Source organism: Anomalospiza imberbis, chromosome 7 (assembly GCF_031753505.1).
Source record: "Anomalospiza imberbis isolate Cuckoo-Finch-1a 21T00152 chromosome 7, ASM3175350v1, whole genome shotgun sequence".
Lineage (NCBI taxonomy): Eukaryota > Metazoa > Chordata > Aves > Passeriformes > Viduidae > Anomalospiza > Anomalospiza imberbis.
The window spans coordinates 20,395,245-20,419,816 of NC_089687.1; the positions used below are offsets into that span (position 1 = coordinate 20,395,245).

The window sequence follows — 24,572 nt, forward strand, 5'->3', positions numbered from 1 at the left end:
TAGGTTTCTTTATTTAGCAGCTTGCCTTTCATTTTTTTCTCCTGAATAAAGAATAATAATTAGGTTTAATTTGTATTTTTGAATTAATATTTCCTAGTAGTGTTTTATTTAAGGTGTTCTAACATAACTTTTTAGCATGCTGTCATCCAGTCAAAAAGCTTTACTGTAAGGCTGGTGAAATAAGAATCAATGTTTTTTTAATAGAAATGTTATCTTCTATGTAACTGTGGCATATGTGAATTCTGATCCTAGCTTGAGAAGTACCAAACCAAAAATTTGCCACGGAGCAGCCTTGATTTTGTTCTTACAGGGAAAGCAGTTGCTCTTGCAAGTAGGTGTACTGCAGTAGTACATGACTAATTGATGGGATGAGGATATAGCATTGGTACTCCCTTTGAAGGCAGTTTCTCAGGTGTAGATACACAGCACAAGCTTATAATAATATCATTTTATACTTTAGTGCAGGAGTCTCAAATTCTGCTTCTTTATTAGTTAGAGCTTTTGATGCTTACACTAAAATAAAGGTAAGGTTATCTGGAACAGGAACCTCTTCTGAACATTATTTAAGCACTCTGCCATTCAGAACGAGCTCAGCTTTATTTATCAGGAGGTTTCAGTAACGCTCTCTGTGTCCCAGCAAATCGCCGTGCCTCGCGGGGACGAGTGGACTCGCTTTGGCCGGACGCTGGCAGAGATCAACGCCAACAGAGCTGACGCAGAGGAGGAGGCTGCGACCCGCATCCCAGCGTAGAGCCTCCAGACAGCCTGCAGGCCTCACTGCGGGGACTGGATGCAAATCCTGGAGTGTCAGTTCTAATCACAGTGTAGGGGAGGAACATATGGATTCAGCAATGGACTTTGAAATGTATTAGGATCACTGAAAATCAGATCTTGCATTGTTTTGTTTTATATATAAATTACAAGCACATTCTTGGATTTGTGTAACTTTTAATATGGTTAACTTTGACTTTGCAGGGATCTTCTTTTGCTGAAACACTAACCTGGTATAAATTTGCTACTTGGCTTCTGTAAAGTCCAATCTGAAGCAGTATCTTTCTGAAAAGTAAAAGTTCTACTCCTAAAATTTTCTGTATTACAGACTAACCTTCATTAGGTAGTAAATCTCTGAAGCATTCTTTACTTTGAGCTCTTCAGATTACCCATGATATGCATGCATATGTTCCATGTTTCATTGTTTATATATAGACAAGCCTCAGACTGTGGTAGTGGGTAATATATGTGAATAAAAAATTGTCTGTAGTTATAAACTTACATGATAATCAGACCTGAATTAATGAAATACATATTTAATACTAATTTCCTTTTGTTTGAATTGGTGCATTAAAAGGTGAGACTGATTCATAAATAAATACTATACGAGCACTTGTCAGCTGTCCTGACCTCTAATCTGTGTCCCTGCAGTAGTTTAAAGTTTCTGGGAGCTGATCCTTTTGTTTTACTACACACATCACAGGCTTGTTTTCTACCCTCAACCACCCTTACTGCAATGGCAATTGGCCAGTAGCAAAAAGGGTCCTATTATCAAAATTTTCTTTTCCAAAGGATAAGGAACTAGACTTTAATTTAATTTCTATAGCATGATGGTCTTCATTCTGTTAACTACAGACTTGCTACTAATTTTCTGTACTAAGTTCAAGATTTTTATTACTGATTTTTAACATTTTTATTGAAACAAGATTCCTTAATGGCTTGAAACGGGATGGTTGTAATTTGTGTTAAAGGTGACTTTTCTTTCTTAGCACATCATGAAGTTTTCTATCAGGATGGGTTGCAGAGGGGCTGTTTCTTTTGGGTTTGTTGTGTTTTTTTAATAAATACCATGAGTTTTACTAATTGGGCACTAAATCGGTTTCATAGCCTTTACCGTAGGACTCTACATTAGTTCTTAATCTGTTACAAGCCTATTGTTTTGCCAGAAGAGCTGGTTTTATATGCTTAAAAATAGGAAATAGGTTTATATTCCTCAATCAGTTTCATGTCCAGGAGTATTGTCATTGTTTCTTCATTGTTTAACTTTTCTCTTTAGTTCTGGGTTTTTTTTCTCTTTCTCCTTGTCTTAGTTCAGTTATTATGAGTAGCTTCTGGAGACACAGCAGTAACAGCAATTCTGTCTTCAGAAAGTTTTCTTTTTTGGTACTGAACTTTTTTGGTACTCTTTTGGAAATGAAATGGGTGTAGGCTTCCATTGGCATTACCATTTCAAGAGTGTGTGCCCCTCCCTTTTCAGCACAGCCATGCTGCTCAGGTTGCATTTATCCTGTGTGTTCTCCTCAGCCCTACAACAGCAGCTCTGTTCAGCTGAGAGGTATGTGAACTGTGTAAGAACAGGCACATCATGAGATGGTTTGTACCTTTGGGCAGAAGAATTCTTAACAAGCAGTTCTCTTGGTTTGATGGTTTTGAAGGGAGGGGGTGCTTGGGTTTTTGGTTGGTTGCTCTTGTGGGGTTTTTCGAAACAACTTTTCTTGAATAATACATTTCCCTCACTCTTTTATTTTCAAAAGTGCAGTAGGTAATGCTTTCTTTCGCATACACACAGATCATCACACTACAGTTTTGTGTAGTTTCAACCTTCTAATAATTCTCAATTGTTAAATTTAACACTACTCTATCTTTATTCCTGCTTGTGGTCCTCCCTCACAGAAGAGCTGAGTACAGATTAAAAATGCAAAAGCCGTATCTGCAACATTAAGACCAAAAGTGATGCTCGATGCTGTAAATGAGGATTCTGCGAGTCAAACTGTCGAGTTTTGGAGCTGCAAGAAATACAAATGCTGTTGTGCATTGACAGGTCTCCTAAGGCCTTGATCAAGGCAGTCAACAAGCTGTGACTAAGATTAAATGCAGTGGGTCCTCACCACTTTTGTCTCTATTTAGAAAAGCATAAGATAAAATTCATAGATACAGGAGAGAGTTCCCAGAAGCCTGTCTCTGTACAGAAGTACAGAACAAGAAATTCTTTAAACACAATACAACAAATAAAGAAGGAAGCCTTCTAATGGGATTATCTATATTTGTATTGCAGAATAGTGAACAAATTTCTAAGGTCAGTGTATTGTATCCTCTGGCTCAGTAAATATTATTCAGCACCAAAATAATTTTTATCTTCTTTAGAGGCTAGAGCTGGAGAAAGGCTGCTCTGTGTAGTGTTCAGTTCTTAAGAAGCCATTTCTTCATAAACTGACTTAATCCCTGATGGGCCTGCTGTCACCTAAGTAAGAAAACAGAACCTGAAATCAGTTTATACCCTTTGGATAAGCTCTATTTCAGGATGTTTAACCCTAAGAAACATGTAAAATTTTGGTAAGCAAGGCTGGAGACCACCCATCCCATCTCTGGCCACAAGGACGGTGTGACTAATTTTCCTCCACGATAGCAGAAATATCAACTCCCCTATTTCCTCTGACACTTTTGCATTTAAGTATTATACCAGGGAAACTTCTGGCAGATACTAAGCCAGAGATAGTTCAACCTTTCACTTTCTCTTCTCTTAATTCCACTTACCTGTAAATATAAAAAATTAGTTTTGCATATAAAAATAATAAAAAGTAGGTTTTCTCCCTGCTACAGAATAACCTAATCTCATGGTAAAACAATCTCGATATCAAGAGAATGCTTTCAATTTTTTTAACAAGTTTTCTATTCAGGAAAGAAGGTACTCTGAGTAATAAACCCTGTAAAAATTCTGGAGAGTGCTAGTAACTGGCAAATCTCTCATTGTGTTTTGAATATGCTACCATAGAAGTAATAGCTATTACACATTTAGTATTGCCATGTATTTTGAGAGAATTCCTTGTCACAACGTAGTGCTGCAAAATAAAATATTGCATGTGCTCATCTAATTACTGTGTTCTCTAACACTTACAAGCCAGCACATTGCATTTCAATTCCTTGCTGTAACTAGCAGTGAAGAGCATTCCTGCAGCGCTCTGTCCTGTCCTGTCCATTCATTAAACGGATGCCTGTGATCGTCACATTTCTTCTGTGGAGGGAGAAACAATCATACCAGACAACTTCCTATAAATTCAAAGAAGCGAACTGATGCAAGTGTTTTTAAACATTTTATTGTCACGATTGTTAACAAAACACCTCCAAAACATCTGTACATTTCAAACTGTTTTGAACTGCAATACCCATTATATAAATGTACGTGTATAGATGCCCTGATGTGTCTGTACAAAGATGTACAATATGTACAGTAACATTAAATGCAAGCTGTGCAAGGCAAAGTCTAGGCTACAGCTTCATGCCACTGGTTAAAACAAGGCAGAGAACCACAGCTTCAATCAGTTCCTTGTGTGTAAATAAATAAATGCAGGTATGTATGAGTATTTGAAAGGAGAAATTAGATTTGCAAGCTCAGTTCAGCTAGAACACATGCAGCTGACTGAAAAAAATACAGCAGTACTCTTGTGAACTGTGAACTCTTTCCACTGCATCGCTTTGTTCATTTGAAACATCTTTTCAGGACTCAGCTGCTACTGTGTGCTTGAGCTGAGGTGGTGGCAGGAGCTCGAAACTTTGGAAGATATAAACCAAATTTATTTTCTATACCAGCAAACGTAGCTGTAGCAAGTCTGTATCCTCCTATATGTGCAGGGTTAACAGGAGGAAGATCCGAAATTCGTGTTTTTGGGGTAGCTTCTGATCCAGCGGGTTTGCTGTTTGAACAAAGAAAAAAGGCCATTTTGTTAGTCTAGATTTCATAAGAAAGGACTTTAAATAGACTTATTCAAGCTTAAATACTTAAGACTTTTGTCTGAATATGAAAGACTGTTAAAGACCTTGATTAATTGACTCCTATGGTGAAGTGAATGGGGTCAGACCACTACTTAACTTTAAATCAAACCCAAAACTGAAGTTACATTTTTACAGATACTTTTGTAAATTCTTTTAGCTTCCAGTGACGCAAGGAAAATGGACAAAACAATCTGCTACAATGGAAATACAAATTAGTGTACTGAAATAAATATGAAATGGCTATTTATCTCCTCATCTGTTTAGAAGCAGCATGCAAGTTTCCCTCAATTGTATAAGGACGAGGCAATTTTTTTTACATGCTGCAATTTTAAGTACAGGTGCCCAAAGTCAATAAGTTTTAATGGGCTCTATGCATGAAAAAGTTTGATGTTTTTTTCTTTAAATCTGGCAGTTGTTCTGTGCAAGCTAAATAATAAATACTTGACTTACAGGCCTCCAAAATCAACATACAACCATCTCTGCAGAAGCTCATAAGTGACCAAAGTAACACCAAACTGGGGTGAAGATCTGAACACACGAGCTGTTAAATATTACAAATCACAGTGTTAAACAAATAAAACAATTCCTCAGGAGAGAAGCTAAACATTTTTAACAAGGTGTTATGTTTTTCACAATCAGACCTTGTAAATACTGCTCTGATTCCTTAACAAAGCAAGTGCTAATCTGCAGATTTGGGGTCAGCCTTAATAATTTTTTTCTCACCTCCAGCTCCCTTCCACAAAGCTGAAGGGCCTTCTTCCCTTAGAATCTTTCTGAAGCAGTCAATAACTCCACTGTATGTTGTCTGACCAGCGCGAGCTGCCACTTGCAGTCTTGTCTTGATGACATCAGCAGGGGTTACCAAAGAAGCAGCAGGCACACCTTTTAGAAGAAAACCACATTTAATTTGCACAAAGGATCTTAAAGATAAAACACTTACAAGTGAAAAACACAAGTGCAAACTTTCATATTTTTTACAAGGGCTAGACATTACAAAAAAAAATGCAGGTTCTTACTCTTGATGCTCATAAACTGTCATGCTTGAGATAATAAATCTGACTTTCTTCTAAATTTAAAGGCTGAAACTGGTAGTAAAGGAAATAAAATATCAAAACCCATTCTCAGCATCTTCTAGTGGTCTGGCTGTAGCAGTAGTTTGAAACAAGATAAGATTGGCTATACATATGTAATATATAAAAATTAGTTGTGCAAATTTACTATATTTTTTTATTCTCTGTGATGTATTTTGCAAATTATGTAGATGATTGATTTGGAAACTGAAATCCTAGGCCTCCGTTTGTTAAAGGTGTTGATGAGAAAAACTACTGCTTAAAGCCCCTATTCTATAGAAATGTGTCTAAACTGCTGTTTGGACTGCTCTGTAGGAGAATAGATGCTGCTTACTTCAGTAGGCAAGCCATAAAAAGACTGAGGACAATGATGGTGTTTTACAAGTCTGCTTAGTACCAACAGCGTGATATTAGCCAACAGTGATGGAAGAACAAATCTCCACTTCCAAGGCACCACTCTCGGCTTTCTAGTCAAAGGAAAGGAGAAAGTTTTCAGAAATGTACTCCTCAGTATGTAACTGTGTTGTCTGAGGTATTTCTGAATACTTCTAAATACTATAAAAACTTAATCCCCCTAAAAAGAGGAACCATCTTCTAACTTAAAATCATAAAATTAATTTTGACTTCTGTTAAACTTTAACAACTGGTTTAACACTGAATTAAAAATGTTAACAAGTAACTGATTGTATAGGTGATGATGAACTCTGAAGTGTCACTGACCAATCCAGGAGGTTTTAAACGACAACAGAAGCACTGCAGTTAAGCCTGCAGGCTTCAGCAATCATATGCAGATTTTCCTGACAGGCAGATCCCTTCAGACTGTATTCTTGCCTGCTGCGCACGTGTAACGGGACTGAGTGAGCAATTGAGAATGTGAAATTTGCAATTCAGAGAGGCAGATTCCTACACATGCTATAAAACTAGGCCTACGAAATTTACATACATTTTTAATAGGGTTCATCCCTTAGTATGAGCAACACAGAAACACTAATGAAAGAAAGAGAAACTGTGGAGTTTGCAGTCGAAAAAGTCTTAGAGAAAATACAAATTAACAATATATATGAGTATTGTATGTGTATAATAAGCAAAATAATTTTCTATTTCTGGCAGCTCTGCAGTACTAAAGAATGAACAGGGCTACAAATCTGTTAGATGTTTTCTAGGTGGTCTCCCTTCCCTCTGGCACGAGGAACACATCAACTGGCACAGAGAAGATGCTGCCGAGCTTATGTGTCAAGTCCGATATGGGAAACTGCTATTCACACACAGGCACTCCCAACTGATGTGTATCTCCCTATAGTGATTCCTTACAACTGTAACAAGTAGCAAAGGGTCTTGCTCAGCCCAGTGGTGTTTCTGAACTGCAGATTCTGACACTGAATCATTCACAGCTGTAAGGCTGTGTGCAGATACCCGGTTTTCATCTGCTGAGCTCGTCCTTGGCAGTGCAGAATCTGGCCATCTCTATCTGCATGTTTAAAAATCCACCACTATAGTTCTACATCTACTATTTTTATACACCTTGCCTTTAGCAGAAACAACTTCTTATCACAGCTGCATATTGTCTTTATACTAAACTTGTTTGAGATGCAGAGTATGGTACTTCAGCTTCTTTACAAACTAATGCCCTATTTTCAGCAATTACATTAGAACAAAGTTTCTTTTCAGTTATTCCACAACCCATACCTGGGTAAGTCATTTTCTTCTTAGCTCTCATGATCTCTCATTTTATGTTCATCAAAGATTCAAATTAGCCTTCAACTCTGAGAGCTCAGTAACAAGTAAATCCCCATTGAGACAGACAGATCAAATTTGACTACAAGTTGCTGAGCTGCATTACGCTGTTTATCCACATTATGCAAATGTAATTAGCTCTCATCAAAATTACATCGCCTCCCACTAAGGATAACAGTGATCAAATTTAGATTAAATCAGATACAATGGTACAGTACCCTTCCTTTATATGGGGCTACTGAATGAATACTAAATATTACTCACTAAAAGAAAAAAAAAATTACTTTTAGGAAACATTCCACAAAATTACCTGCAATGGCTCCAGCTGCAAGGAGATTAAGCCCTCCCACGTGTCCGCTTTCATCAGCAAACATCAGTTTACTATGAGCATAAACCGGAAAGTAGATTGCAGAAAAGGGAATGTCTCTGAGGAAACATGCTTTGGCACCCTGACACAGAGAAAAGAGACATAATGCAAATAAATTCTGTGAATAAGGCTAAAATTGATATCCAGGAAGCAGCCTGAGCCCTGAAAGTACAAACTCATTTGCTCTACCACATAAACAAAACAGAAAATAAAATGTCTCAGGGAACAGATGATACAGGGAAAAGTGTATGGAAGGAGGAAGATTCAAGGTTCATGTATAATTTTGGTAAGTAACAGAGATCAGTCCTTATGTCTGACAACCAGGGAAGCACCAAGACCAGTCCCTGGCAGCCTTTATTCCACTAAACACAAAGGCACTACTAAAATACCAGTGAGCACTGTAAGACCTCACACTGATCATCATCTGTTTGACCAAAGAAGCTGCACTGGAAGATTAGCAAAAAGATTAAAAACACTGCAAATTGGGTCCAGTTTAATAAAGAAACACAATGGTCATGAATCTCATCTACCAAATTCAAAAGAAAATCTTCAGCTCTAAAAGTAAATGTGCACATTTTTATAGTATTATTGTAGGTCTATGGACAAATCACATAAAGCAATGTTTTGTAAGTGCACAGCTAATATAACTGCTGAATTTACGTATTACCCCTTGCACTGGCAGAAGATACAGGAAGAAACACTCTTCCTTGTTTAAGGAAACTAATAGCTTCTGCTCCATTACACCTGATCTGTAATGATGGCAGTAAGTATACCTGCAGGGAAGGAATCTGTTGACTGGCATTTTGTTGAAGTACCATACAGAACAGGCTTTTTTCAGTGGAATTTATTGACAAATCCTACCACTTAACTTCTTAAAAATCTGAATCCTACTAAACTTCACTACTGCTTCACTGCCATCAAATTATTAAGACAAAGAGAATATCCTGCTGCAAAGATAACAATAGAGATACAGAGATTCAAAATAAATATAAGAAAAATGCACAGGGGAAGCTAAAGAAACTTTTCACAAAACCCCACCAAATGAAATGAGCAGTGCCAGAAGCCAGCAGGTCTGCAATACAGGACTCCCTGTAGCTTGGCATAAAAGCCCAAAGGATAGAATGGGGGAGTATTTTTTTGTATCCCACTGCCATTAATATAGAAGTGAGTTTTCTTCAGTTTTCCACTGTGGGGCTGCCCTGCAGGAAGAGATTGGTTTTAAATTCAAAAGATGTCTTTGTTTTTAACAGTTTTTTTCCAACAGTATAGAAGTTTAGCATAAAATGACGAAGGCACTCAAAGCAGAAGTACATACCTTATAAAGACCAAGAAAGCCTAAATCTTTTATAACCGAGAGGGCACTGACTCTGGGTCCTGTAGTAATTTCTCCTGCTACCTGCAACCGAATCTTTACAATCTCCAGAGGATTAGTGAAGATGACCTGGGAACCTCCTGCCTGCAAACCCAAGGAAAAAGAAAGTAAATTATGTTACTAGAGCATGTGGTGACATACTGACTTTTGCAAGGTGATGAGTGCCTTCACTTCTCACTGCATTGGCTGATATACTCATGTAAAAATATATGAGAGAGATTTAATAAAGCACCTGTCTGGAAGTCAAAAGACCTGGATCAGAAATCATGGGTTTGTAAAAATAGATTTTTACATATATGTTTTTATAGCCCCCTGAGGTGAATTAATTCAGTTTGTCTGCTTTTCTCCTCGACACCACTTTCTAGAAGTCTTGGCTGTGTTTAAAAGTCTATCAGATATTACAGGAAATACTAAACTAAAATAATCATTACACTTGTGCTACTACAGCATCAAATACACTTAAAGAAGACCTTATGTTTGTTCAATAATAATCCATCACCAATGTGTAGACATGCTATTTGCATTTAGAAGTGATGCTGTTTAAAAGGTAAATTTGCATTTAACAGTGTAATTTTAAATTATTAGAAACGGTGTTTGGAGTTTTGTTTAGCAGCCTGTAATAGTCCTAAGTGGAAACACAATATAAAATTTAAATAGGAAGACTAACATTTCAAAATACTATACTAGATAGAAACAGGACTCATATCTGTGAGCTGAGCATGACAGATTTGACTTGCAGGAAATACTCTGTCGGCAGTGTTGAAGGACTGTCTTGCAAACTTCCTAGCAGTACTGTTGTAAAGCTGCTTCTGACTGCACTTCAGCCAAAGACTTTCAAAGAACTGTGTCCCAGGTTTGAGAGAGATTCAATCTGACAGTCAGGTTTCAGAGTTTTTAAACCTGTTTAGAATGACATGTTTAGATTTCTCCCTGGTTTGCTGTAGGTACTACCATTCACTTCTGAAGAAGTTCGTGGTTCATCACAATCCAGCTGTATTTTACTAAGCTTGTTATGCTCCCCTCTTCCTAAGCCACCTTTTTTCATTTAAAAATTAAACCCAGTTCCTTAAAAATTGTGGCATATAACCACTTGAATACAGACAACTCTAAAGAGCATTTCTTGCACAATATAAAAACTCCTCTTAATTCTGATTGACTCCTCCAACCCACCAAATTTTAGTGAAGTAAACAGATGCAGAACATCTGCAGTTAAAACTTTTTACCACTTCTAAACTGCCCAAGCAATAAACTCTTCTTGTATGTTGGGGGGTTGGGAAGGGGCTGTGCATACAGGGGTGTGGTGAAGTAAAGTCAATAATCTGCTACAGCATCTCCCGAAGAGCCTGCATGGTGTTCTCTGCTAATTGACTGACAACTGATGAACACTAATCCTTTCTACACATAGCACAATCTTGCTCTCTCCAGCAGCAGGCAGAATAAATTTGAAATTAGCCCTGATGCACAGTTTAGAAGCTGGTAATCTGAATTATTCTAGCCTGGAGACAAAAGAGCATTGCAGCCCTCCATCAGCTCTTACTGAGAATGACCCAGCCCTTCAGCAGTATCTATGCGCTGGGGGCAAGAAGCATCAACACTGACCAAGCTTCACTGACCAAGCATCCCATACTTCACTGAGCCTTTACTGAGAGCTGACAGCCTTTTACTGCGAGCCCTGTTTATTACTTCACTCAGTACTGACATTGAAAATCACCACTGCAACAGCTTTACCGAAGCACCTTGATCCAAACAGTGGGAGATCAACCGCTGCTTTTGATTAATTATTACCATTGTAGTAATTATTGTCTTTAGCACTTCCCACTCAATCAGTCTATACAGTTAATCTTAATTTTATTCCCACACTTCTTCACCTCTCTGAAAGCAAATCAAAGACTATGTTTTTGTGGACATTTGTTGCAATCATCAGGAAGATCACAACTCCCAGACAAGCCAAAGTGATTCCCATCTTCTATTTTCCTTGGACTTACTGCATTGTGTTTACTCAGTTATCTGATACCATTCATATGTCCAAAGGCATTCTTTAGACTCTCTTTACTTTTCATCTCACCTTTTCCAGTTCATACAAACATATGCATGCAAGATGAAATGGCTGTCTTGCTAAGCAAAGTTCCAACCTAAATAAAATTTATAAAATTTGCACCTGGCAAATTCTGTTAGCCTTTTTTTTTTTGTTTGTATTGCATTAAGCATAAAGCCAATTTCAAATGTTTACCATTTCCCTGTATCTTTAAAAAATATTTTTTGTAGACAAAATGTTAAGCAGTGTGTTCTGGCTACATAATACAATGGACCACACAAAAAAATTCAAGTAACTTTAGACTGCAACACTAAGCTAGAAATTCACTCCTTCTAGACAAATACCAGCTACCTGCCTATTAAATACGTATTATTTGTTTACATGTATATGTGAAATTCCATTTTTTATTTTTAATGTTAAAAACTAGCACACCCTGCAGAGCAGCCAAAATAACTCTTCCTATTTGCCTAACACCCACCACAGAAAACACAAACAGGCCAATTTGTAAGCATTTCTATTTTCTAACCTGAATTCAATCTTCCTGCAATTAACATTTTCCTCTCCTAGGTACACAGCTGCCTACCTTTCTGTCAAAATCAGCCATAGCCCTCTTCTGATACAGAAAGCAAAAGACACTGAATACATTTTAATAATTTAGTAGCAACACTAATTAGAAGTATTACGTTACAAATTCTATACAGTTAATATGGAATTATGTACTCCATCAGTATTAGAAGATGATTTGGTGGTCAGGTTATTAAGCAAAATAAAATACAAGGAAAACCCTACACTTATATTATCAGTAGAAAACCCATTGAAAAGCTCTTTAATTACATCAACACTTTGAACATTTGAGTATTTACAGTGATGACAGACTTCTCAACAGGCAGCTTCCTCAAAAAGAGTTGTAACCACCTAGATACCCAGTTAAATAGTCCCTATTAGCAGTATGTCCTTCTAGCCACGTCTTGACTTAGGCTGTTTTACTTGGAGCTTGGCAAACTTTTCTGCCCAGCAGTGATTTGATTCACACGAAGCGGAGCACTGCATTCAGTGGAGCGGCACATATGAGTTAGGTCCCTCAGTGGATCACAAGCACAGACAGGACAAGCTTTGACTTTAATACAGAATATGTAACACAAGAAAACTCCCATTTTCACTGTGTATTTTTTAAAGAATGAACGCAAGGGGGGTTTTTGCCTGGGTTTTCTATTTAAGTAAAAGGTGGCTATCTATGTGACAAAGAACGTGTGAGGCAGAGGAGAGTGCTGCCTTGGGGAGAAGAGCACTCTGCAGAAAAGGATGTAGAGGAGAATGACACAAAGGATCTCCAGATAAAAATGAACTGGAAGCATGTAGGTTTGCAGTACAAATCTCCACGCTCCTGTGCAAATCATTAGCAATCAGCATCATTCTTTTTCAAAGTCTCTTACTTCAGCTGTCAGCTCTGTACGTTAAATACACGTGCACGCGTAGATGCACACAGAGGTATACATTGCACTCCCTGAATTGCTTTTGGAGATGGTGCAGTAAATCTAGATTGCTCTCTCATAAATCCTCGCTTCACACATAAATTGCAACAGACACTTTAAAAAAGGTTGACAAATTTGTTTCTGAATGGAGGTTATTCATACACATCAAAAATACCAGTAATAAAAGCTTCTACTTAACCTTAATGTCATGTAAAATAACTCTACAAGGAGCAAATAAAGGAACTAAATCTGACAGCAAAGGTTATGAGAGAAAAGATGTAGTTTGAGATCCCACAGCAAACGCTCCATGACATGCCAAAGGCTGAAGGAAATACACAAATGACCCTGCAACATGAGACCTCTTGCCCTTTCCAATTCCACCCGAGAGGCATATGCTCCAAAGGGGAGAGGCCTACTTCAAGCCCTTCCTTCCTTCCTTTTAGAAACCACCACATCCTGGACCACAACTAGGTCCCACAGAAGCAGCTAAAATAAGATGTTACTTAAAACATTCTTGTTTAAAAACATCAAAAGAACTTGCATTTCTTTCTCTAGGCAAAGCTGACATGGTTCGTGAACCCAGAGTGAGCTTACTCTCCCTTTTGTTAAACAATCATTTTCTCCCCGATTTTAAATGTCCACAACAGAAATCAAGATAAAGTACGAAAGTTTAATTCTGTTTCTAACTTTATTTTTTGAAGTATAATAAAAGAAGTAACGTATCTTCAGGGTTTTGAAGGAAAGCAGTCTGATAGCTATAATTCTGTATTTTTGCTCTAGTTAAACAAAACCATTAACATTTTACATTATTTTTTCCAAAGTAAATATATGACACATTCCTATTTGCCTGACACACCTATATGCATTTTTGTGTGTATGTATATATATATATATATGCATAAATATGTATGAAAATTATTTCTTACAAGTATACTAAAAATATTTAGACTGAATCTTAGATTTAATGTTTATCAAAATTTCAAAATCAGTGGTAAATTTGAATTTCTCTGTGTATGTATGTGCAAACACATACACACATCCCAACCTCTAATTATCATCAGACGCATTGCCTACATCTCCAAAGGTTCTCAAGACCCTTTCTGCCTGGCACCCCACATCATCTTTCTTCTCACAGCATAAAGCAAAAGCATCTTTCTGACGAAACACAATTTATCCGTTCAAAATGTTAAGCACCACGCACAGGATGGGAAGAATCTATTAATTCCCCTGTAACTCATAGGAATTACAGCCTAAAATCAGAGTATCTTTGTCTCCTTAGATGTTTCTTCAACACTGTTTCCCAAGTGAGGATGAGCAGCTCCCTAGAGCACCTTGCCCTTCACCATGTACTCACATGTGCCATGCATGTAAGCTCCTCTGGGAAGCACTGTCCATATCAGGCATGCGCTCTCTGCTTCCCAGGCCTCTCTTGGGATAGAGGAAAGCATTGCCAAAGCCTCACTCAGTCTCCCTGCAACTCAAAGCTAATGGTAGCTGAAAACTTCAGGAATGCAGGTTAATCACTGAATTACAACGGAATGTAATTCCATTAATTACAGTAACAGTAGGGAAAGAAATTGTTTGCTCTGAACATGTGTAAATATGGATAGTGCTGTTAATGATTAACAAACCAGCATACTTCAGGCAGGTAGGAAGATGGGATATCAGTTTCATCCATCAGGGACAAGAGCCCTTTCACTGACAGGTGTGACCTGACTGCTGTAACTGAGCTGCCCAATGTAGCTGCTCTGCAGTTTTCAAATACAGCTACAGCTTGAGAGCAGCTGGGAATATCTGGGCTCTGACAGAGCAGACCCTGCACTTCCCAGTGACATTTACATTGCCCAGCAGCCAGCAGGAAGGTTTAAAGGCGCATAGGGCACGGGCTGCCTGCGGGAGGTCCCTGCCCTGCAGTAAGGAAGGAAAGACAACAGACAGGCAGCTGACCCCACGAACAGGCACTGCCTGGGCGGAAGTCTTTGGTAACTGCTGGGAGAATGACCGAGTTTCTCCTTACTGCAAACGCGACTTTACTCCATAAGCGGACAGAAGCTGAGAATGATTGCAGCCTGAGAAGCAAGATTTTGGCCAAAGTGATTCAGTCTCTCAGTATCAGCATTTCTGGAGGAAGGACATGCCTGTGAGTGGCCCCTTTGCTGGACAGTACAGGACTGCTTCCAGATACTCCGGAGCTGAGGATACTGACCAGCCTACACAGGGTCTCCTGAACCGCCACTGTCTTAATGTCAAAGGTTTCACCTGTCCTTGTGTGTGGGTCTTAGAAGATATAACACCATACATAAGCTTTGATACAGCACTGCCATCCAGAGAGGAGAATTTGCCATGTCTGCTGGAACCTTTCCCAAGCTGCCTCCACTTCCTCACAAGAATTCTTTTGATTGCTGTTTGAGAACTGTGGCATACCCAATGTGCTTTTGTATATCTTGCAAGGGGAAAGGCTTTTAAAAGTATGAAAGATCTCTGCTGTAAGCTCTGTAAAATGGCTGAAAATATGCCTTGCTCATCCACCAGCAGTTCCCTACCAGACACGATCCAAAACTGCATTATTCCTGTTAATGAGGAGATAGTTCAACACTGAACACGGGTACGTGAGGGTCAGAGACAGTACTAAGTCCATCTCTGAGAGCAACATGTGGGCATAATGCTATTCCTTCTGATATTATGACAAGGTAAAAACGTATGGGTTTATTTTAGTCTATATTTATAGTATACTATTAGCAAAATACTTAAGTGTTTTAAGTAACACACAGTAACAAAAAGCCACAAAAACCTGAGTTATCCAAATCTAAATGCTGAAAGTGATTTTGGTGTATATAAAATCCAAACATTCCCACATTAATCCATCATTTTGTACTAACAGAGAGAGAGGGAAGAGAATAAAGAAAAAATTAAAGGTAGCATCACCCAAACACAAAGCCTTTTGTGCCCCTACAAGGAAGTGGACTAAGCTTACTTGTGGCCCTTCCTTGGATGGAATTGGTTGCACCCCATAATATTTTGTAGAAAAACAGAACACAATAACAACAGAAGTGTGACGACCAATATTATTTCCAAGCAAGTCAACACAGAAAAGAGCTGTCAAAATGAGAACAAAAAGGTCTGAGATGAAAAAAAGAAAGACTAATATCGAATTGCCCCTGCTTTAGCCAACTGATACTTTCAGACTCTTAACCTTATAAGCTTGCCAACAAAGATTCTGCTATTTAGGAAGAAGTGAAATTGCTAAAACTGAACTAAGCAGCAGCAGAGACAAAAAAATCTTCAGCTGGTAAGATATCAGATGATCCAGAGGAAGCCACAAAGAAACATCCCTCAGGTTGCTAATCTTTGACCAACGCTTCCGTAATTTTGTAAAATTCTCCCAGATCGAGTGAGATTAATGTTATCTTGAAAAAGGAGATGAAAATATCAGTTCAGACAGTCAGGTAGAAGGTGTTCTGTTTGGACAGACTACAAATCTGCTCATCTTCGAAAAAACACCCAAATCTCAGAAAGCTTATCTGAATCTCAATTTCTCCCCAATTTTTGCATGTTCACTACAGTAAGCCAATGAAGTTATTTTGAAAAAGGAGTACCTAGCAAGTGAAAAAGGCTCTAATTTAGACTGAATTTAGTACTAGATATTTAAGTACAAAATAATGTCAAATAATAAAATTCATTATCAGATGTTTGACTTTAATTATGAATTTAAGCACAACACAAACACAAATGAATTATATTTTCTGCCATTACAGATGACCTGTATTTGCTTTCTGCGTTACTGAGCTTTCCAGAACAAGGTTAGTCTTCTGCTAGCTATGCATTAGAGCTGCTTTCTCACATTTCTCAGAAAATAAACTTTGTACACTGACAGGTGAAGACTCAAGTATGTACCAGGCTGCCAAATTCAATCAGGCAGAACTATAAGCAGTCTCCCTTCAGGGCTGTTTCTTTGAATTAAAAGTTTGCAGAGGTCAACAACCTTTCTGCCCCAGGTTTTGTTGTGAGCCAAGGAGGTTTTATACCAGCCTGTCAGCCTACTCAACTGGAAGTCATTAGTATTCTCTGCTACAAAAGAAACTCAACTCAAGCCTTAAACATATTATAGGGTTAACAACTGTCGGGGAATCCCACAAATGAAATTAGCCAATGTGCAAAACCAAAAGAAATCCAGCATCAATTCAAACCACTTACAGATTGCTAAAACATCCACTGAATTACAGCCCTCAATTTCAACAAAAACATGGTTTGTTTTTTAACTGTATTTGGATGAGGGATGTAATTAGCATCTGGAGTAACATAGCTGCATTTTATACAAAGACATTTAAACAGATAATTCACTTATACATGTTACATGAAAGGTAAGGCTATATTGTTCATTTTTTCCATCTTTTCACAACAGTAAAAATTTCACATACAGCAAGTTGAAGAATGTATTTCTTTTTCTTCTTAAAATCTTCAGCAAGAATTAGATTTCCTTAAAACATTCTAGACATCTCCATCCCTCCCCTGAAGGAAACTTAATCATGCCTATAATCCATTCTCAAGGAGTACCTATATCTTCCCAAACTAATCAGGAATAGCAACCCAGTAGAACATATGGAAAGGGAGAACAGGGCACCCTCCTCTTCAGTTTTTGTGTATGAAACCACTGCTGAAACTGAAAGTTATAAACTGGGCCAAAACAAGTTGCTTAAGCACATCCTTCCAAGAGAACTTAATTCAGAAGTATGCCAAGCTTTCCAAACAGAAAAAGTACTTTTTTTAGTTCTTGTGACTGGGAGAAAAAAGAGCACTTCTGTTCAAATTGACAAAGCACACCCATTAACTATAATTCCAACTATTCTGGTAATGAGTGAGAATTAATTTTTCCTAGGAATACAGGACAGATACTTACACAGCCTCCAGCAAGGACCTCTGCAGGGAATGGAATGGAACCATCTTTCTTGGTAAATTTGTCTCTGACAAAGTCATTAACCTAATAAAGATACAATATATTACAGACTATTTCAAATTAATTTTCTTCCTTATTAATATATATCAAGTAAATCTGTAGCCATATATGTTAGAATGCTTGCAAGTGGTCATCTCTCACACATATTAGGAAATAAATCCTGTGCATGTTAACAAACAAAAGGATGCCAGGGAGGAAAGGAAAAAAAAAAAAAAGATACGTACAGTTAGCTTAATAGCCTTTTCTGGTGCAACACCTATCAGCTGTGGTAACAAGCCTATAGAAACAAAGACATCATAAGGCAACATTATCTTCCTAATAGAGAAAATAGTATTTTATCAGTGCTGTACAGAAATGCCTTTCTGCACAGGGAATATCCTTTGAGGTGGATGGCATTTAAGTATGGGACGCTGCTAGAGTACTGCATATTCATACCAGTATAATTTTGTATTACAATTTCTGCTGAAAATTTTAATGAAATGTGTGACCAGATCTACCTTCCTCAACTAAGTCAAGCCTGATACTGTTGCTGTACCGAAGGAAAAAAGTTTAAGGACCAAACATATACCTTGGATATGTCTACTACATAAGAGTTTGTTTGACTTTTTTAGCCCCTTAGCATCATTTTCCCATAAAGCTTGCAATCACTTTTTAAAATGGGATAGTAACTGTGAGATAGACACATGACTATGATAAATTATCAACTCACTTCTACTTGACTCACTAACCTGAGTTTTCTGAAGACTCGAGTCAACTAAGGGTAAGAAGGATTTTCTCTTGTTCAGTTCAGCATGGTAGCATGAACTTCTTTAAACCCTATAACTATTAAGCATTTTTTAATCTTACTAAGAGAAGGGATTAGTGGACAGAAACTGATTTTGGCAAGGCCCTTGCTCCTAGAAAATAGCTACTATGAAAATGAACTGTCATTTGAAAAATGCACAAGCACTTTTCTAGGAACTAATAGGTTTAAGAAAAAAATCAGTAGATGGCAGTCTTAACTTCCAAACATAGCACATTATAACAGCATCTGTTATTTTTAAACCCATTTTCTCCACAGTAATTTTGGCATAAGTTTAGATCATAAAACTCAAAAGAAAGTTGTTTGTATTGGATATGGCCACTTCCTAATATTATTCCATGGTTATGAAATACCATTTTGTCAAAAGTTTTTGCCAGTTAACTAACAAAAAAAAAACCCACAGCAACAAAAGTATAGCAATGCCACTTTCCACTATTTGTTAAGTATAGAGAAATCATAGCTAAAAATGTTACATGTTCAAAATTCACAGAAGTACTCATTCTGCAGAATGTTTTTACTACTTCCTTAAAAGGAAGCTCAGAACAAAGGTGCTTTAATAGAAAGTGCAGCAGTTAATATACACAGTTAATATACACAGTGTCGTGTGTTCTTCCAACATACGACAGTCTGTGCAATTTACAGACTTACTATGCTGAGGAAAGGTAGCTATTAAACACAATGAAAGGTTGACAGTAACAAAAAGAAATGGTGCCCTCCCAGCCTGAATTTCCAATCTACCATGAAAAGACAATGCAGTTCTGCAATGCCTATGCTTAAAAAAACCAAAACCACCAGACAAAACACCACAAGACAATCCTCCACTTCCTTTTTTTATGTAGCTGAACATACTGGGCACACACATTTGATGTGCCACAGAACCTAGGACACACCATGGTCTAGTAAGGGACTGAGAAGAAACTCTATTAATTCTGAAGTTGGATGCCAAGACTCAAAAGTTTCTTTATTTTCTTGACCAAAAATTGTAAGGTTTTATTTAGAATTATAACATTTCTGGTTTGTGTTCAGTTCTATTTTTTGAACTTCAGGAAACAACTTTTGAACTTCAGGTACATTGCACCGTTATATTATGGTATAGATGTATTGTTATATTACAGTGCAATTAGGATAATCCAGCTCAGGAATATAAGAACCCAGTAACAGACCCACAGTAAACTCCATAAGTGTTTCTGCTGTTTGGTTTAACATACTTCCAACAGACTATCTAAATTTCTGAGTCCAAATCTTAGTAACATGCGGACCATTAACTGTAACAGTTTCAAAACAACTACATGAACTTCTTATCCTAAACAATCTTAAAAACAATTATTAAACAGATTATTAAAAAGTTTAGCAAACTGATATTCTTTCAAAGAAGAACATTTTTTTCAAGTGTAAAACACTGCTTTTAACTCATCAATGGAATCATCCTTGATTTCAAAGTGCTTGAGTAACGTCAGAAACAAAATTAAAATAACAAGTTATTTTAATTGCTGCTGTGCAAAAATAGAGTGGGGGAGGGAAGAGAAAGAAAACAGTAATGTAGAACAGCACTGAAGAATGAGTCTCATAGATCTAACTCACATATTTGCTTTTATGAAGGATTTAACATCAAAAAAAGAAAACAATTTACCAGTAAGTCATGATTTACACAGACTATAGCTATTTCATTAACTTTGCACCAACATATTCCTCCCCTTACTTACTTGCATAGCAAAATCCTGAAAGACCACAAAACACACTTTAGCCAGAACACACAGATTTTCACGTGTAAAAACTTCTTAGGTACTGTCCGTAAAGGACACTGCCCAGTGTCTTTACTGCCAGAACACAACACAAAGTAGAACAAAATGCTGTAGACATCACGTGAGTTTGCTGCAGCTAAAGAACCAGGCGTGCCAATTAATAAAGACTTTGCTGATCCTTATGGAAACTGTGAACTTCATAAATTTATAAGAAATTAGAATTAAAAACAGAGAATTCAACTAGGTATGTATTCAGAGGGCTGGCAAGCATGTACCCTGTATGTAAGTCACCTTACAAATGTGATAAAAACTCAGCCTAATTGATAAAAAGCTGAATTCTTAACCTGTATCTTAGAGTTTTACTCTTTTTTAATAATAAAATTTTCTGAGTTTCACTGGTGATATTTTAAAGTAAAACAGAGCAACATACTTCAACAGCAGAATGCAACTTCTGTCCACAAGATAAAATTATAAAACAAGTCCGACTACCTGCAAAAGTATGAGGCGTAAGATCTTGCATCCAGTTTACAGATACATTTCCAAGTTACTGTCTTTTGTCTCTTAACAAAAAATATTTGCTGCAAAACCCATCTTTATTCCTCAGATGCTAATCTGCTCCTGATGTCTGACCCCAGCCAAAACTTGCAATCCTTAACTTGTGAGATTACAATTATATCTTCAACACTTACACCCCAAAAAGAAGATATTTAAGTTACTTAAGCAGCAAGGAGCAAATCACTAACAACAAGAAGAAAAAGCCCAGTTTTCCCCAGCAATTGTTCATGATGAAAGGTGGAAGAAAAATACTCAGCTCAGAAATGAAAGCAAAATTAAACACGATATCAAGTATTCTGGTTTTCCCTTAGGAAACTAGCTGTTGAGGTATTAAATAAAAAACGGGGGACAGAAAATTACTGACTTGATATAGCTATTTGTTTTTAAATTCACTTACCTCTGTAAAGACCAAAAAAGCCTTCAAAACGCAAAACCTTTTTAAAGCAGTCAAAGCTGTTCTTATACATCAACTCTCCTACGACTGAACCTGTGGTGCGCTGATTCTGCATACGAGTTTTCACCAGGTCTATGGGATACACTGCAGTAGCACCAACAGCTGTAAGAAAGCATCTGGAGGATTATTTCTGCAATGTCATTGTTGGTGTAGTATATAATTATTGTGATGATTTTCTGTGGCATTCATTTAAACACAAAGAATATATAAGCTGGTAAGACCTCTGGTACGTTGGAGGTAAGAAAGAACAATAATGAAGGTCTAGGAAAAGAAGTCTCAAGGAGAATGGATGACACTGTTACATAAAACAAGGTGTGCAGAATGAAGAACACCTATCTGAATTGCCACTAAGGAAATCTGTTACTGGCATACTTCCAAAGGACTGTGGAGGGGTTCTAGAATCCAAGTGATAAGGAAAGAAAGGGAATAGCACAACTAAAATGGTTCCAACATCCAATTTTACACATGTATAACCAAGACATCCACCTTAGATGAGGTCTGGCAAAACAGTGTAAAGTACCCCAAGCTTGGAAACAGAAAGCAGAAGTATCACTCACCTCCAGCAACTGAGCCTAAAGTGAACCTGTAAGCTGACTCAGCTACCTGGAGCCAAATAGGTCTGCCTAATTCTCCAAAAGATTGCTGTGTGAGGGAAAAAGAAATGAAAAAAAAGCTTGAAAATCTGCACAGGAAAACAAAGGCATCTGTGAATTACTTTTACAATGGTACAGAAAGAATCTGATAAAAATTACTAGCTTTATGTTCAGGAGGAAGAAGGAAAAGTAATTACTAGATAATGTCTATTGTGCCTAACGGATGAAGCACATTTTCCAAATACTTCTAAAAAATATTCCTTACATAATCCTGGTTGTGCCAAACCAGTACACTGATACAACCAGAACAATGATGTTCAAGAAAAAGAAGACAGAAACTCTAAACAACTTTGTTATTTTCTATTCTGTTGCCTTTGAATTTGTAAGGCACTGAACTCCCTTTTGACTCAAATAAAATTCAGTATTTCAAAAGGAATTCACAGAATAGCTCACAGACAGGCTCTATCAGCACAGGACATATTTTAATACTACAGATGCATTAATGCATAGCACAAACATGAAATTTCATGTCTTCAGAACAGCAGACAAGACTTTTTCATGCAGTTGCTAATTTACAGAGCAATGCTGACCTCAATCCTTTCAATTACATACACTGTCATAAATGTGTTAAGTATTCTAAATAAAACAGTCTGTACAGAAAGTATTTGCAGAGATTCATAATTATGTTATTAAATGGCTATTAGAAACAAGGTAACTGAACTGATTAACAAGACATGTTCACAAAGTTGCACTATAAAATATATAATATGGGCCCAAGTTTTGTCCAACCATAAATAAGACAATTAGAGAAGAATTGATATTATGCAGTATAGATTGTTTGGGCTATCTAAGGGGCCAAGATATTAACTGTTAAATTCCATAGTAAAGCATATACTAAAGACCAAACGCAAATCTGTTCTTCCTAAAAGTACCCTGTACTGTTAGCAGATGTGCTTCTGCCAGGACAGCTGGAATGTCCAGACTCCAGACTCATGCGTATTAGGAATTTTCACAAAGATTCCCACACACACACACCCCAGCTCCCTCTCCAAAGCTACCCAGCCAAGGTAGCTCAGCTCACTGAAGCATCACAGAAGGACAGCCTCAGTACCAGCCACTCTGGGCTGGTGTTACACTGGATGAGCAAAAACCTGCCCACACTGCATAAGGTGTTACACGGTATACACACAACACAGCACAGGAGCCCATGAGGTCAAGATCAGATCATTATCTGTAAAAAACCATGGATTATATTTGATACCATTTTTCCACAGAATAAAAAGGTACAGCTAAAACCACTTCCCTTCACAAGACATTCTCCTCCCCCACAATATAGCTTAACAGAGAAGAATAGAGAAATTCTAGGTAGCACCAAAATTACACAATGCACAAGCAGACCAGCATAAAAAAGCATAAGTCAAATCTACTGCCTTTACAAGCAATAGAAGCAATAAATCTAAAGAATAACCTCATTATTGTAAAACCACTATGCTTTCCTATTAAAAACAAAAAACAAAACCACACACAAACCCCTCAAAGGATAATAAAACCAAAATAACCATGAAAAAAAATTATAAAATTCAGATATATTTCTTTTGATTCACATCAATAATAATACCCCAAAAAGCCTTAGAAGCAGAACTAGTTCTTCATTCCACTGAAATTTTCTCCTAGCTTAGCACACCTGCTGCCTTTCAGCTGGTTTAAGATTATTCTTTTTTCTCGAAGCTTCACACAGTTCTCATCAAAATCCAATCATTGCATTTAGACATTAATCTTAGTGAATGCATCACTGAATGTTAAAAATCAAATTCTTTCTGAAGGAAATGTCATTTTATATTATTAAATAAGTGTTCACAAAGTTTTCAGTTTACTTGTGTGTTCAGATGGATATGTAAATGAATGTAATTAATGCTATAGCTTTCAAATCATGAATATTTATAAAGAGAAAATTACTGTAGCTGTCATGCCCATAGGATATTCAGCTGCTCAGCTTTAAAAAAATCTTACACAATGAAAAAAAACTGACAATAAAGTAAACATGGTTGAAAGCAGGCTAATTTTCATTTCTACCACATTTATACAGAGTGATTTTATGTAAAAATTTAGATTTTTATTTACAAAGGGATTTTTAAATCATATAAAACTGATTACAGAATTGGTTTCATTTCCCAGGGACAGCTGGACCGCAGTGAGATGATATTTGCTCTCCATTAACTGATATCTTTCATTTTGTTAATACACTTAATTTACTGTTCACTTAGGATAAGATCTAATAAAAGACTGTTCTTTATAAACTAAATAAAATGAAATTATTTTGCTTTCTGGTGTCTGGTTTTAACACACAATGTAGAATAAGATGAAAATATAATGTACTACTTCAAGAGTATGAGAAGAGTATATTCTGTTCTAGTGATGAGGGAAATTTTTATCAGTGAGCTCATTTTGAAAGAGTGCCAAGCTACAAAGGTAGTTCTGGAAAGTGAAGTAAGTCAGTATTTTGTCCATCAGAGAGGTGAGAGGTGAACACATTTATAAGCTTTGTGTTTAATATTCATATTGTTTACTATGTGTATTGAATTTGTGTGGCAAAGCTGGGGGTGGGGGACACAAGGGTGGCTTTGTGAGAAGCTGCCAGAAGCTTCCCTCATGTCTGACAGA

General features: G+C 37.1%; 2 protein-coding genes across 8 annotated transcripts in view; one reads left to right on the forward strand and one right to left on the reverse strand.

Annotated features, from left to right (window-relative positions):
• The window catches only part of DYNC1I2 (dynein cytoplasmic 1 intermediate chain 2), a 29,458-nt gene extending 25,595 nt beyond the window's left edge, over window positions 1-3,863 (forward strand). For all 5 annotated transcript variants that reach the window (XM_068195868.1, XM_068195871.1, XM_068195870.1 and 2 more), the window contains one exon: window positions 638-3,863. In XM_068195868.1, coding sequence (XP_068051969.1) covers window positions 638-751 — 114 coding nt within the window. In that variant the 3' untranslated portion in view covers window positions 752-3,863. The remainder of the gene's footprint in view (window positions 1-637) is intronic.
• Window positions 3,864-4,069: 206 nt separating this feature from the next.
• Window positions 4,070-24,572, reverse strand: part of SLC25A12 (solute carrier family 25 member 12) — a 45,266-nt gene continuing 24,763 nt past the window's right edge. For 2 of the 3 annotated variants that reach the window (XM_068195866.1, XM_068195867.1), the window contains 9 exons: window positions 21,876-21,960; window positions 21,262-21,420; window positions 17,990-18,042; window positions 17,709-17,789; window positions 9,248-9,388; window positions 7,876-8,014; window positions 5,485-5,643; window positions 5,212-5,302; window positions 4,070-4,682 (listed from right to left, as the gene is read on the reverse strand). In XM_068195866.1, coding sequence (XP_068051967.1) covers window positions 4,493-4,682; window positions 5,212-5,302; window positions 5,485-5,643; window positions 7,876-8,014; window positions 9,248-9,388; window positions 17,709-17,789; window positions 17,990-18,042; window positions 21,262-21,420; window positions 21,876-21,960 — 1,098 coding nt within the window. In that variant the 3' untranslated portion in view covers window positions 4,070-4,492. Of the gene's footprint in view, window positions 4,683-5,211; window positions 5,303-5,484; window positions 5,644-6,165; window positions 6,299-7,875; window positions 8,015-9,247; window positions 9,389-17,708; window positions 17,790-17,989; window positions 18,043-21,261; window positions 21,421-21,875; window positions 21,961-24,572 lie in introns of those variants that run through there. The other variant, XR_011000820.1, reaches the window with a different exon arrangement.